General features: G+C 45.0%; 1 protein-coding gene across 1 annotated transcript in view; it reads right to left on the bottom strand.

The window, feature by feature from the left end:
• Positions 1 to 2,503: 2,503 nt before the first annotated feature.
• The window catches only part of LOC123508536, a 38,349-nt gene continuing 24,588 nt past the window's right edge, over positions 2,504 to 16,264 (bottom strand). Inside the window, exons 4-8 of the mRNA XM_045262272.1 lie at positions 6,171 to 6,243; positions 4,849 to 5,656; positions 4,552 to 4,733; positions 3,317 to 4,467; positions 2,504 to 3,180 (exon numbers count right to left, since the gene is read on the bottom strand). Of these exons, the coding sequence (XP_045118207.1) occupies positions 2,504 to 3,180; positions 3,317 to 4,467; positions 4,552 to 4,703 (1,980 nt within the window). The 5' untranslated portion in view covers positions 4,704 to 4,733; positions 4,849 to 5,656; positions 6,171 to 6,243. The remainder of the gene's footprint in view (positions 3,181 to 3,316; positions 4,468 to 4,551; positions 4,734 to 4,848; positions 5,657 to 6,170; positions 6,244 to 16,264) is intronic.

The following is a 16,264-nucleotide window of genomic DNA, read 5'->3' as shown; positions in this document are numbered from 1 at the left end:
CTCTCTCTCTCTCTCTCTCTCTCTCTCTCTCTCTCAGTAAATTTTCCAGCACCATTAACAGTTAGTATTTTGTTGTAAATTTTTTTATTCAGATTCGTTCAGTTGTCGCTTCCCCATTGAGACGCGCCTGTGAGTTGTTTTGTCAAGTTGTGTTCGTCCTTGAAGTGATGTTAAGTCAGATCAATGCAGCAGACTTGTGTAGTAAATTAGAATGCACACAGTGTTCGTCATGTATTATGGATCAGTCTTGGAGGAAGCGAGCAAGTTCACTGAAATCTATATATAAGTGGAGCTAGGACGTGGGACAAACTGTTTACCTCTCACATAAAAGCATATTCTCTCTCTCTCTCTCTCTCTCTCTCTCTCTCTCTCTCTCTCTCTCTCTCTCTCTCTCTTCTTCTTCTTCTTCCTCCACACGTACACTGAAGCTCTTGACTCTTCTCGCAGGTTCAATAAAACCCAAACCAGAGCCAACGTTAACTATTAATCCACTCCTGATACAAACACTTATCCTGTCACATGTTCTCTCACGCGCGGAGGGAAACTCTTCATCAACTCTTGTTTACGTTAAAAGGTTAGGCTCAGGAAGTTAGATGTAGGTAGGCAATGATGAAACTTAGATCCATATTCTCAAACACATGCGCCGCTCTTCGACTACTTTCAAAAAGGCTCTAGTTAAAGTGACACGATGTTTTACCCCGTTCTAGAGACATATTGACAATACTTGTTCGTTATTAACAAGATAAATAGTCTTGAGGACCAGGCTAATTGTCTCTGAGGCCTTTGAAAACCGTTGTGATGAGAGAGCAAGGCGTTTCAGAATACGAGCTTTGTACTGTACTTTGTTGCCGTGCTACAGCGTGTCATCAGAGGCTTTACAAACACTTGGCTGCGGTGGTGATGAAACGGGAAGGTAAAGTAAAGGGCGTTGGCGCAGCGGTGGGAGGAGGACGTTAGGATGGGAGTAAAGGACCAGAGGAAATGAGATTTTGATGACAGATGATGATGACCATGATGTTTTTGTGTTGTCGAGACAGACGTGAATGCAGATGCACTGACAAACAACAGAGAGATTATAGACAAAAGTGTTGCTTTCCTTGATGATTGTTTTACTGTCTGTATTAGCTAAGTTGGCATCAAATGTTTTGGTACATAGCATTGTCAATGATTCTAAGTGAGGGTTGCTGGTGACACTGTGTGTGTGTGTGTGTGTGTGTGTGTGTGCAGGGCCGTTTCTAGCTATAGGCGGACAAGGCGATTGGCTAGGGCCCCCAAGCCACCAGGGGCCCCCCTGGGTAGCCTGGAAAATTTAAATTTCGTAAGTCACCCAGGGCTCCGACGAAAAATTGAAATCTAGGGCCCCCCAAACAGCATCTTGCCTAGGGCCCCCACAAAGCTAGAAACGGCCCTGTGTGTGTGTGTGTGTGTGTGTGTGTGTGTGTGTGTGTGTGTGTGTGTGTGTGTTTCACTGTTTGATCTGCTGCAGTCTCTGACGAGACAGCCAGACGTTACCCTACGGAACGACCTCAGAGCTCATTATTTCCGCTCTTCGGATAGGCCTGAGACCAGGCACACACCACACACCGGGACAACAAGGTCACAACTCCTCGATTTACATTCCGGACCTACTCACTGCTAGGTGAACAGGGGCTACACGTGAAAGGAGACACACCCAAATATCTCCACCAGGCCGGGGAATCGAACCCCGGTCCTCTGGCTTGTGAAGCCAGCGCTCTAACCACTGAGCTACCGTGCCGGTGTGTGTGTGTGTGTGTGTGTGTGTGTGTGTGTGTGTGTGTGAATTCCAGTCTAGGTGTCCATAATATTTACTCAGATGGCATATATATCCCTGATTTTACACGTATGGCGTTTACTAGAATTCGACTGATATCTCATGACTTAAAGATCGACAGTGGCCGTTGGAGTCACATCCCGCGGGACTTGCGCATGTGTCCATGTAACGGGCAGGCGACACAGACTGAGCAACGCTGGAGTGCGTACTAACGAGACAGATCAGGCAAAAATATAATTATGATAAGCAAACAAAATTTTGATGAGTTATTTAATGAAACAGAAGACTTAAATGTTTTGTGTAAGTACGTGTATGAAGTTTTGAATAGTTATAGGACCTAAAAAGAAAACAATACTTAGAATAATGTGCATACTAGCTATTGCATTAATATTGGTCAAATTATATAAGTCGTTATGTTGAGTTATGTATCTATGTCAGTTATATGATAATTCTAGTAACTGTTTGGTAATGTTGGTTACCGTGCATCGTCTAATCTTAAAGAATACTTAGGTGACATTGCTTTTATCTATGTTTGGAAATGTATGAATCTTTATTTGGACCATTGGGAATTTTGTACCTTTCACTTTATTCTACGAGTATTTTTAGTCAATAAAACTAACTAACTGTGTGTGTGTGTGTGTGTGTGTGTGTGTGTGTGTGTGTGTCACTGAGTGAGCACCACCAGCCAGAACATGAGGTTGAAGAGCACCACTAGCACCGGTAGGATGACCAGTCGGTACCAGCGCAGGAGTCTGGGCGCCTCAGGCATGTTGGTGGAGGTTGTGGCTGCGTGGGCACAAACACCTTCACCTCCGTCGCGGTGGTGGTGGGCGTGGTGGTGGGACGCACGCAGATGTGCACCACGATGTTGGTGAAGAGCAGGAAGATAATGAAGAAGAACCACACGTCGATGAGCTTGATGGAGGCGGTGGCGGGCAGCGAGTTGGACATGTTGGAGAAGAGTGTGTACAGCACCAGCAGTGTGGTGAGGGACATGATGGCGCGCACGTTGAGTTCGCTGATCTTCACGAACAGCGTGGCCCAGCTCACCAGCAGCAGCAGCCCTGACGGCAGGAAGGTGGACAGCATGATGACGCCCTGCCGCCGGTGCAGCTCAAACTCCACCCTCAGGCTGTTCTCTGTGGCGTTGGTGCGCTGCACGTGCTTCACCGTGTACATGGCCAGCGTCTCGGGCCCCGTGTACTTCACTTCAGCCATGGGTGAGAACCGCACCGCCGCCCCGCCACCAGACTCCGGCGCCAGCTGCACCTCCACGGCGCACCGCTGCTGGTCGAACGGGTACGAGTACAGCTCCAAGTAGCACGCCACCCGCGCCAGAAATCGCTGCGTCAATTGTAGGTGCACGTATCGGCCCTCGTAGATGCCATCTGGTGAGAAACAAAGGAGACACACTGAGATACCACCGCAAAGACATTCTGTCGCCTTCCCGGAACATATGCGACGTGTGGGAGAGAGGAACACACAGCGTGCTTGAGACTATAGTCTAGACTCTAGAGAACTCACCTGTGTCCACGTCGTTGAAGGTCGGCTGGGTTGGGGGAGCGATGGCCTTTGCCTGGAAGCGGCGCCCCAGCTCCTTCAGACTGTTGCCATCCAGGTTGGCTACGCGTAGCAGCGGCCGCCACAGTCGTCCGCCGTCCTCTTTGGTGAGCATCGTACCCTTCTTGCCGGTTACGCCCAGGTGGCGGAAGTTGACGCGAGGGTCGCTCCACGTGAGGGTTAACTTGAACTCAAGCGTGATGGACATGCTGAGGTCGTTCACTTCGGCCACTCTCGTTAGGGTCATGGAAGGCTGCAGCTGCAGGATGTCGCCTTGCGGGGATCCCAGCGGCGGCGGCGGCGGGACCTGCTTGAGCAGCGCGTCGTTGCTCGCCTCCACCATGGTGCAGCTCGCCTCGTCGCTGTTGTCCGGGCAGTCGTAGTGGAAGTTGCAGCGCAGGTGCGGCGCGATGCACTCCCCGGTGGAGCACGTGAACTCCTCAGCGGCACAGCGGGACAGGCTGGCGTGCAGCGTGTGGCCCTCCTGCTGGCCACACATCTCCCGCGCCAGGCGCCACTGGCGCCGACCCAGCGGGTAGTCGCTGCCCACCCCGAGTCCCCACATCAAGGTGGCGTTGATGTTGGGGTCTTCCATCTGCCACCTGCTGAGGGTGTCGCGCCAGACGATCAGCAGACCCTGGTGACTCCAGAACACAGGCCGCCGCTCTGGCGACCCCACCACCCTAAACCTGGCCTCCAGCTCCTTGTCAAAACACAGGCCGCGGAAGTGGAGGTAGCTGGTGCGCACAAAGCTGCAGGCGGTGCAGCGCTTGGACTTGCAGTAGTCTGGCTCCCAGTAACCGTCGAGGCGCAGCTCTGCACAGCCAAACACAGAACTGTTGGTGCTGGAAGAAGGGCGGAAGTTCTGATAAGTGATCGGCTCAGCATCACGGAGTCCCTCCCAATGTCCAGGCGTCGTCATGTGCGTGCCCAGCCACAGCTTCCACACCGCCGTGGGCACGCACAGGTCGCTGAAGGGCGTCATCTGCCGCGTGAGGCGCAAATTCTCTTCGGGGGAGGTGGGCAGAGCCAGGCTGCCGTCCATCACCTGACACACCTGCAGTGACGCCTGCAGGCTCCTCTCCTCGGGTAGGATGGCGTAGAACGGCTGCTTCCTGTAGGCAAGTAAATGGAAGAGATGAATGTACCAAACTTCGTGAGCGTAATAACATTGACGTCTGTGCTGAGCGGCGCCTCACCTGCACAGGTTGGACAGCTGCAGCCAACCCTGCTGAGTGCCGAACTCCTCCAATTGTGAGGTTTCTGTGGAGAAGAGTACATCCTGGGCAGGGGCCGTGCCGCACGACGCCAGGTGACGCACGGTGGCGGGCTCCAACAGGCGTCCCCACATGTACACCTGCGTGATGTCTCCGCGCGACACCTGATAGGGTGAAGGAACACACCATGTAGCACACACCACCCTCGCCATCATCCTCCAGGACTGTCTTTTCCCATTGTACCAAATACGCACTCCTGCACCGCCACAGCCTCCTTACCTGTGTACCATCGAACCCTCCGCCCACGTGGTCCTGCTCCTGGCCCAGCACCACGGTCCCGTTCAGGAGGAATGGCCACTTGCACTGCGCCTGCCCGCTGAACACCTTCTGTCTCGGAATGCATGTGTCAGACCACGAGGCTCACCATGTCAATGAGCGCCACTCTGGGCAGGCAACTTCCACAGTGGTTTATAAACAGATCGCTAACAAGGAGGGAGCAAGAAGTCTTAACACGTCTTTATCCAGCAGTGGCTATCAGATGACTACACAGAGGGAGAAAAGAATGGTATAGCGCTGATCATAAAACATTATCAGGCACAAAAAAAGATTCATAACTGGTTTATTTTTTAGCATCTTTCCTGTTTTCCGTCAAGAGTAACGTTGATTTTAGCTGCTTGCTGGTCTGAAATCCTCTAAAGAGGACTCTCAACACGATTATTTTCGAAAGCCACAAAGATGAATAGCCGAGTTTTTAAGTGTGTTACTCCTGTTGATAATATAGAAACCTTATCAATCTGTGACTAGAAAACCATAAAAAATTTCAAAAACCTGTGTCCGTTCAGTAAGAGCCTTTCGAAAGTATTGGAGGCCGGCACAGAATATAGTCCCTTACCTCCTGGCCCTGTTTGTCTGGGTGTGTGGCGGCCTGTGTGTATGTAACTCACCTCACCTTGCCAGTAGAAAGAGTACCCCTGGGAGTCCAAGAGGTGGCAGGCATGATACCACACCTCAGGCACCACCCCGCCAGGCAGCTGCGCCTCGGCCACGGTGTTGATAGACCACAGGAAGAACAAGTCCTCGCGGTGGCCTGCGGGAGGAGGGAAGAGAGTGCATGAGCCTTGATGCTTGTCCTGCCCTGTCTTCCGTCTTATAAGTGACCCCCTCCTCTCTCTCCTCTTCTCTCCTCTCCTCTCCTCTCTTTAATCTCTTCTTCACTCCTCTTCTCTCCTCTTCCGTCCTCTCATCTTTTCTCTTTTCTTCTCTCATCTCCTCTTCTCTTTCTTTTTCTCTCATCTCCTCTCCTCTCCTCTCTTCTCTCCTCTCCTTTTATCTTGTCTCTTCCTCTGTACCTTTGTTTTCATTTGGTACGTATTTGTCTCTTTTATTTCTGTTTTCTTTTACTACTGTTTTTTTTTTTTCTTTCTTTCTTACTTTTGTTCTGGCCCCGTCTCCTCATTTTTATTTCCTTAAGTGACCCATAGTAATTTTCTCTCTCTCTCTCTCTCTCTCTCTCTCTCTCTCTCTCTCTCTCTCTCTCTCTCTCTCTCTCTCTCTCTCTCTCTCTCTCTCTCTCTCTCTCTCTCTGACGTTGCATCACCTACGCTGATACAGTCCAGGTTGTCAGCGAAGGCGGTGTAGGAAAAGTGTACGTTGTTCTCCACAAACACCACGAACCTGGAGAGAGAGAGAGAGAGAGAGAGAGAGAGAGAGATTCAGATTCAGATTCTTTACTTGTTCCATGAAACATGGTTATTTTTACAGATGATTTACACATAGATAGTCAATTAAAAATAAAATATAAAATCATCATTAAAATGCAGACACACACACACACACACACACACACACACACACACACACACACACACACACACACACACACACACAGTTAGTTAATTAATTTATTGACAAAACAAAATTACATGAACAAAGAACAAAGATCAAAAATTTAAACTTACATTTTGTCCAAAATTAAAAATATTTTCAATAATCTTATAAGGGGCGATTTCTCAGTTTATGTAAAAAGAGGTTACATATTTCATCTACATTAAGGTTCATGTATACAAATTAAACACTTTAAATACATAGTCACATAGTTCACCTATATAAACATTTTCACTGAGTAGATCAGTGATACTTGTAAAGGTTAACATAGGGAATTGTACACGATATTGAGCAGAAAGTGGACAGTGTATCATCACATGCTGTTCTGTCTGTACCTGTTGTCCATCACATTGACACACACGTTGATCTGTTGGTGTGCGGCTCCACCTCCCTACCTCTATCCTAAGACTGTGGGACATGAGTCTAAGTCTAGTGAAAGATTCACGTTTATAGTCAGGGATGAATTTCATTGTCCGATACACTTGATGCACTGTCATTGAGGGGTTCAGTTCTGTGGTATATGTTGTTAACTTCGTTGCACCTGCCGCTCTTTCCCGAACATAGGTCTCAATGTTATTTAATGGATTTTCATTACTGTCCCACAAAAGGGATCTTTCTATGAAACGAAAACCAAGTGTGTTTGCTTCTCTACAAAGGTTATATACAAAGTGGTACGGTTGTTCCATATCTATGTTTCCATGCTTTCTTGCAATAAACTTATATCTTTTCTTTTCAATGAGATGTTGTACAGGAGGGATATCTGCCTCTATCATACAGAGATTCATGCTCGTGACATTTCACTTTTGCTCACGTGTTATACCAATTACCTAAGAACACCAATGCAGTCATTTAAAACATTTCACTAGCCCATTTCTTGTAGAGTTGATGACACACACACACACACACACACACAAAGCGTATACCAATAAAGTACAATTATTACAATATAAGACATCTTAAGAGAAGTAATTGAAATTAGATTGATACTATGTAAACATTGAGTAAAAGTCATTTAAAAACAATTATGCCATGGTAACATGGGCTAAAAATTATTTAAAAGATATTCACTGAGTCGAGATTTAAAAGCATGAAGGCTTGTAGAGTTGATGACACAAGAAGGCAGTGCATTCCAGAGTTTGTGTCCAAGTATCGTGATGGCTCTGGCACCACAGTCTGTTCAAGGTCTAGACACAAAAAGGTTATCTAGCTGTCTTGTGTTACTTGTAGTATTTTCTCTGACTGTGGGGAACCTAAGGTACCAATCTGGATAAAAACCATTGACAGCTTTATAAACAGTGGTACATTTATCAAGGATGTGCTTCTCTATGATTTTCAACCACTTTAACTTTTTTTTAATAATGAGGGTTACATGATCGTATTTCCTGGAACAGGCAACGGCTACTTTAGTTGCAAAATTTTGCAATTTCTGGACATAGTGCAGCAGAGAGAGAGAGAGAGAGAGAGAGAGAGAGTAGTGATTGATTGAAAGAATAGTTGAAGAGAGGAGAAGAGGGAAGATAGAGAAGAGGAGAGAAGATGGAGAAGAGGTGACGTGAGGTGATGTAATGAGAGAGAGAGAGAGAGAGAGAGAGAGAGAGAGAGAGAGAGAGAGAGAGAGATTACGTAATTTTCATCACTCGTATATTATCTCTCCCTCGCACATTCTTTGTTATCGTTTAAAATTATTCCCCTCACTTATATCTTTCTCCATCTCCATTTTCTTACTTTATCTTGCTATAGTAATTTCTTTTATCTTTATTATATTCTCTCTCAGTCCCTTCCTTCACTTTTATACTTTCTCTCACTCATTCCGTTCCGTTTTATATCTTTCCAAAATAATTTATCTCTTTTACCTTTTCCTTCAATCATTTTTATCATTACATTTTTCTCTAATCATTTATCTCATTATCATATACTTTCCTACTAATTTTCCTCACATTTCTGTATTTTCCCTCAACAATTTTCCTTTCTTATATATTTCTCTAATCATTTATCTGTTTTTTTATATATACTTTCCCATTCATTTTCCACACTTTCATAATTTTCTCCAATATTTTCCTTCAGTTTTACATTTCGTGCACATTTTATTTAAGAACATAAGAACATAAGAAAAAAGGGAGGCTGCAAGAGGCCGCTAGGCCTACACGAGGCAGTCCCAGTGTGCTTAAGCTACCTCTCTTCCCCATCCAGATATTTCTAGTATAACAAATAAATGAACACGAATAGCATATATTTTTTTCTCACCTAAGCAGCACTATATATATATATATATATATATATATATATATATATATATATATATATATATATATATATATATATATATATATATATATATATATATATATATATATATATATATATATATATATATATATATATATATATATATAGGCAACTAAGAAGAGGGTTCCAGCACTACTGTCAAGAGAAGTGAAGAAAAACCTTGTGATTTTGGTATTTTTAGGGCAATAAGAAAACGATCGTCAAGTGTCTGTGGTTCCCAATGACACAGTTATGTACGACTGAAATAATAATAGGTTTCAACACCATTAACAAAAATCAATTGAGGAGGATCAAATAAACTTTTTATTACAGTAGGAAAACAACTATCATACGTTTCTAGAAGTGATGGTTATGGTGCGGTTAAGAAAGCAAAGATGAAAATGATAGGTTTCTACACCATTACCAAAACTGAGGAGAATCGAATAAGAATGTTTAGTACAGTATGTCGCGAGACTTGAGTGTTATGGTATACGGTTGAGAGAGTAAAGAAAAGAATAACAGGTTTCTACGCCATTACCAAACCTGAGGTGTTACGGCCCGCCCGTAACATGCATTACTACCATCACCTCCTCCGCTTGTTACCTCGTTCGCCACCTCTCCGCCTCCCCTTCCACGTCACCGTCTCGTGAACCTTCCACGCCACCGTCTCGTGAACCTTCCACGTCACCGTTTCATGAAGCCCGCTACTGTCCCGAAGTTGGATTCACGCGGCCCCTTTCGACTCAACCGAAAGTGTTGAGCCAGCTCTTGGTTTTCTGGATTGGCAGTTGAGATCCAAGCCTCAACCAGTGAACACAACGCCTCTTGGGTCTACCGTGGGATCAACCATCACCCAGCATTTCACCACTGCGACACCGCATAAGTATCACTTCCCCTCGTCCGTGTTTTCCACATTGCCTCTATATAGGATTAGGATTATTGTTAGGTATTAAGTTGGGTTCTTTATTGTTGTATTTATTACTGTGTTATATGTATATGTGTATGTCATTTTCCTGTGTTTCATGTTATATATCTGTGTTTCATGTTTCTTGTTATATATGTGTCAATTTCATTATGGGTTATTAAAATAGCTTTTAAAGTGACCCCTTTGCATTTCCTCACCAGTTGAACCTGCAGTGTTTTTTTTATTGTTATTGTTCACCGGCTCTCCGATGCCAATCTTACCAGTTTAACCGGTGAACGTAACAATTGGCGACCGTGACAGGACCATTATAACCCATGTTCAGTGTTCCATTTTTCCAGTGACTTTTTTCTGTGATTGCTTGTGTTTCTGTGGTGTTGTGACTCTGATGTGTTTTTTTCTGTGACTTACTCTGCGTGTGGTTTAAATTTACCTTTGTGCGATCAAGTGGCTCCTTTTGGGTTAAACGTGCTTCGTGACTTTCATTGGTATCGCATAGCAGTGGTAGAGCAGGAAACCAGGTAGAAAGGCGTGTTCACCGATAGCACTTATCTCTATTTTTGCACATAGGCAGGTGTGTAATAAGTGTTATCCAAGTGTTGGGATCATCATATGTTCATGCGAACCCTCAATCCCTCACTTCGCGGATCATTTTTCTCGCTAGTTAGAATCGGCCATTTTAACTAGTCTCTCAGACTAATCCGCCTCCTTATCAATAACAAGTCTCAGTACAATTCGCTCCTCACTCTCAAGTCTCGTAACTAGAGTAATCCGGATCCCTCTTAATGCCGTAACTCTCTAGTTTACCCCTCATTAGTGATTGTACTCATAAGTGTTTACTTAAGTATAATCTAGGTAATTTCAAGGTTGCCTTTATTATCACTCTGCCAAGTTCCTCACTTAAGTAATTCGCTTATCATTTTTTTTTGTTGTGGTTTAACATCTATTTAATATGGCTTCCGCTCAGTTTAACGTTGAAGATTTTGTGCCGACCCTTCTCTGGAACAACTTAAAGATGCTAATATAAAGAAGGACCAATGGAAGACCATCGCTAAACATTTTGATGTTCCCATCACGTCTCAGATGACTAAAGAGGTCATTAAGAATGTAGTTGTTGAACATCTAGTGCAAGAAGGTCAGTTGCTAGGAAATGCCATAGAAGAGTTAACTCCCATGTCAGCCTCTACGAGGACTATAATACACAGTCCCCAGGAAGAACAGGATAAGAGTAGGATAAGTCAATGGGAAATTGAGAAGCTTAAACTAGAATACCGGATGCATGAAAACAAATGCAACTACAGGCAGAAAAAGAAGAGAAAAAGAAAATGCAACTACAGGCAGAAAAGAAAAAGCAACTACAGAGAAAAGAAGAAAGACAAATGCAACTACAGGAAAACAAATGCAACTACAGGCAGAAAAGAAGAGAGAGAATTTCAGTTACAACTTAGAAGGCAGGAGAAAGAGTTAGAAATTCAGGAGTTAGCCCTACGAAATGACGCTAAGTTTAGAGGGAAGAAATAGATATAAAGAAACAGTTAGCAAGCTTTAATCCTGCTACAGCTGCTCCGCTAGTTCCCCCTTTTGATGAATCTGATGTTGACGGGTCATTTCGCGCTTTTGAGAGCATTGCTAATAGGAATAAATGGCCCAAGGATCAGTGGGTGTCTCTCCTTGTCCCTAAGCTAGTAGGAAAAGCTTATAGGGTATACAACGGCCTTAGTGATGAGGTAGAATATGAAGAGATCAAAGGTAACATTCTAGACGCCTACTCTATCACTTCTGATGGATACAGACAACAGTTTCGAAAGTATGTGAAACCAGAGTCTCACACCTATGTTGAATTCGCTAGTGAGAAACTAAGACAATTTAAGAAATGGTTAGCCGCCCTTAACATTACCACCTTTTCGGAGTTGCTCAATCTAATGGTCCTGGAAGAATGGAAGAACAAGTTACCTTTAATATTCTGAGGCATGTGGAAGAACGGGAGAGAGTGATCTTATGTCTGCCGCTAAAGTGGCTGATGCGTTTGCTTTGTTGATGGGATCCCTGGGTAGTAGAGGTCGTGGTTCACTGTCTAATGTTAGGTCCTCCTTTGGGGAAGGTTTTGGGGCGCGGGTGGTAAGCCAACCGGATTCTCGCCAAATGCATATAATTCCCCCTGGTGTACATACTGTAAGAAGCCAGGTCACACGATCCAGAAATGTAGACACCCAAATTGCAAGGGTTCTCAACGTCAATTTTCTTTTGTGGCCCCTAGACCTAACACATTTGAGAACAAGAAACCAGTGGCCCTAGCTAACCCTGTCAACTCTCCTCTAGAACTTTATGACTCGTACATGTATCAAGGTAAAGTGTCCCTGACTGATGGTAAAGACAAGGCAATAAATATCAAGGTTCTGCGTGATACAGGTGCTGCCCAATCCATCTTAAGGGAAGATGTCATCCCTAACATCAAACAGGCTTTCACTGGGGAGAAGGTGATCCTTACAGGTCTCGAATCACAGCTCTCCTATCCCTTGGCTAATATTAGCTTACAGTGCCCGTTCATTTCAGGAGAGGTTGAGGTAGCCATTAAACCTGGTGAACTGCCAGTACCGGGGTACATCTTGTACTGGGTAATGATCTTGCGGGTAACTTGGCTGTTCCAAACTTAATTGTTCTTGATTCTCCCTTAACAGAAAGTCCCACTAAGACCCTGGACGAAACATCCCTCACTTCTTCCCAGTGTGTGCAGTCACCAGGTCTCAGTCCAAGTCCCCTGCCCTTTCATCACCTCCTCCACCAATGATTGCCTCTACTGACAACTTGTATAATAACATCATTTCAAAGGAGAATTTGATTAATGCTCAGGAACAGGATCTCACTTTGGCTAAGATCAGACATGTTGCCAGTGAGACAAAGGATATGTCTAAATTGCCTTGTTTTTATTATCAGGAAGGAGTCCTGATGCGTGCCTACAGACCTCCTGAACTGAAACAACTAGACACCTGGTCAGAAACACATCAAGTTGTCATCCCTTGTCTGTAAGACCAGCCATTATAGAACTAGCTCATGATGGATTGTCAGGTCATCTAGGCATCCAAAAACCTACAAGAAGGCTCTTCAACATTTTTTTGGCCAGGAATGAAAAAGGATGTGTCACACTATGTAAAAACATGTCACATATGTCAAATTGTGGGTAAGCCTAACGAACGCCTTGTGCCAGCTCCTCTGACGCCTATTCCAGTTCAGACGGAGCCCTTCGAAAAGATCATTCTAGACTGCGTAGGGCCCTTACCCAAAACCAAACGAGGGAATCAGTATTTGTTAACCCTCATGGATCCCACTACCAGGTACCCTGAAGCATTCCCTCTTAAGAACATCACATCAAAGACCATTGTAAAACATCTAATACATTTTTTCACCTCGGTAGGAATTCCAAAACAAATTCAGTCTGACAAGGGTAGCAATTTCACTAGCCATTTTTTCCAACAGATAGTGAATGAGCTAAACATCGACCATGTTACCTCCTCGGCTTACCACCCCAATCCCAAGGCTGTCTGGAGCGGTTTCACCAAACATTAAAATCCATGATGAAGAAGTATTGCTTGGAGCATCAAGGAGACTGGGATGAAAGTATTTCTTTCCTTCTCTTCGCTTTAAGAGAATCTCCTCAAGATTCTTTAGGTTACTCCCTTTTGAATTACTCTATGGTAGACAGATCAGGGGGCCTCTCAAAATATTAAAGGATCAATGGTTTACTCAAAATACTCCTTCAAGCCCCAGTGTGTCTGACTACATCAGTAACCTTAAGAATAAAATCAGTGAAGTCAGATCTTTTGCTAAATCAAACTTCCTCAAATCTCAAACTAAAATGCAACAGAATTCTCTTCCCAAATCTGTCATGAGAAGTTTCAAACCAGGAGACAAGGTTTTACTTTTTCTCCCCACTCCAGGCAATGCTCTTCACAGTAAGTTCATGGGACCTTATGTTGTGGCTCAAAAACTAAGTCCATTAAATTATGTGGTCCACACTCCTGACCGTCGTAAGGATTCCCAACTAGTTCATATTAATCTAATGAAACCTTACCACTCCAGAGAACCAGAGGACGACTTGTCTCGCACTGTACCTGTATGTCTGGTAGGAAGGAGTCTGGTCCTGTGCCCCCCGAGGAAGAGTCCGACATCGAATTCCTCTTCTCGTCACCTAAAGGACGCCCCTCAAACAGCCAAATCATGTCCAACCTTGATGAGGTGTTTCTTTCCTTAACACCTTCACAACAGTCTGATCTTAAAAAGTTATTGCTAGACTTTTCTGAAATCACAGGTGACCTTCCAGGAGTTTGTAATACTATCCAACATGACATAACATTAATATCTAATGACATCAAGCCTATAAGACAACCAGCCTATCGCATTTCACCCATTAAAAGAGACTTGATGAAAAAAGAGGTAGACTATCTGCTCTGTCATCACCTTGCAGAACCTAGTATATCTCCTGGGCTTCTCCTGCCTGTTAACATCTAAGCCAGATGGTAGTAGTCGATTTTGCACCGACTACAGGAAATTAAATAAAGTGACGGTGCCAGACTCCTACCCATTGCCCTTGATAGAGGACCTTATAGATAGTATAGGAGTAGCCAAATTTGTAACCACTATAGACTTGCTTAAAGGTTACTACCAGATTCCCTCTCGGACGAGGCCCAAATAATATCCGCCTTCATCACCCCCTTCGGACTATACCAATACACAGTGATGCCCTTTGGCTTGTCTAATGCTCCCGCCACCTTCCAGAGGGCTATAAATTACATCACTCAGGACTTGGAGGGAACATCTGCATATCTGGACGACCTGGTGGTGACTGCAGACGACTGGGCGACACATCTGACCCGTCTTCGGAGGCTGATGGGTCGGTTGCAGGAAGCCGGGCTTACAATCAACCTGGCCAAGTCCACCTTCGGGAAGTCTACGGTGGTCTACCTGGGACATGTGGTGGGGAACGGCAAGGTTCACCCCAAGAGAGCTAACGTGGAGGCCATCCTTGGCTTCCTGTCCTACCACCAGGAAAGCTCTCATGAGGTTCTTGGGGATGGCTGGTTTTACAGACGCTTCTGTAAGAACTTCTCCACCCTGGCCGCCCCCCTGACGGACCTTATCAGCACTTCCGTCCCCTTCCACTGGACCCCGACCTGTGACCAAGCCTTCCAACACCTCAAGGCGTTCTCTCCTCGGAACCAGTGGTCTGGACGCCGGATCACTCCCGCCCTTCCATCTACAAGTGGACGCGAGTGGAGTTGGAGTGGGTGCTGTCCTACTACAAACGGACCCCACAAGCGGCATCCTCCATCCCATCGCCTATCACTCCGCAAGCTGAAACACCATCAACTCAACTACTCCACCATCGAGAAGGAGGCTCTGGCACTCGTCCTGGCGCTCCAACGTTTTGAGTGCTATCTTCATCCTGGTCCTCACATCACGAAGGTCTTCACCGATCACAATCCTCTGGCCTTCCTTCACGCCATGAAGAACCGAAACCAACGCATTCTTAGGTGGGCCTTGTTAACTCAACCTTCAACCTGGAAGTCCACCATATCAAGGGGTGGACAACATCATCGCCGACGCCTTATCAAGATCTCCCGTCTCACCTCCTTCATGAGCCCATTACGGAGGTCTTAGGGGGGAGGAAATGTTACGGCCCGCCCGTAACATGCATTACTACCATCACCTCCTCCGCTTGTTACCTCGTTCGCCACCTCTCCGCCTCCCTTCCACGTCACCGTCTCGTGAACCTTCCACGCCACCGTCTCGTGAACCTTCCACGTCACCGTTTCATGAAGCCCGCTACTGTCCCGAAGTTGGATTCACGCGGCCCCTTTCGACTCAACCGAAAGTGTTGAGCCAGCTCTTGGTTTTCTGGATTGGCAGTTGAGATCCAAGCCTCAACCAGTGAACACAACGCCTCTTGGGTCTACCGTGGGATCAACCATCACCCAGCATTTCACCACTGCGACACCGCATAAGTATCACTTCCCCTCGTCCGTGTTTTCCACATTGCCTCTATATAGGATTAGGATTATTGTTAGGTATTAAGTTGGGTTCTTTATTGTTGTATTTATTACTGTGTTATATGTATATGTGTATGTCATTTTCCTGTGTTTCATGTTATATATCTGTGTTTCATGTTTCTTGTTATATATGTGTCAATTTCATTATGGGTTATTAAAATAGCTTTTAAAGTGACCCCTTTGCATTTCCTCACCAGTTGAACCTGCAGTGTTTTTTTTATTGTTATTGTTCACCGGCTCTCCGATGCCAATCTTACCAGTTTAACCGGTGAACGTAACTGTCTGTTTCTCTCTTTGTTTCTTGCTGTATATATTGCGTGATTTATACAAGATAATGGTGCAGTACAACAACGTAAGAAAACAGAAGCTGCAAGAATCCATCAGGCTGAATAAACCATACCTGTCTCTTTCTGTCTATCATCCCCATCCATGAATATCATCCTTTAAAGCTCCCTATTGACTTGAAGATAAGAAATATTTACGAAAACACCTATTTTTTTACCATTCATAGATTTGTTTGATATTCAAAGAACATGAGAAACACATAGGTAAAACAAGGGAAGCTGTAAGAATATAAGGA

This window comes from Portunus trituberculatus, chromosome 25 (assembly GCF_017591435.1).
Source record: "Portunus trituberculatus isolate SZX2019 chromosome 25, ASM1759143v1, whole genome shotgun sequence".
In the NCBI taxonomy this organism is placed as follows: Eukaryota; Metazoa; Arthropoda; class Malacostraca; order Decapoda; family Portunidae; genus Portunus; species Portunus trituberculatus.
The sequence above is the reverse complement of the archived record's forward strand: the minus strand, read 5'-3'. Positions and strand labels throughout refer to the sequence as shown.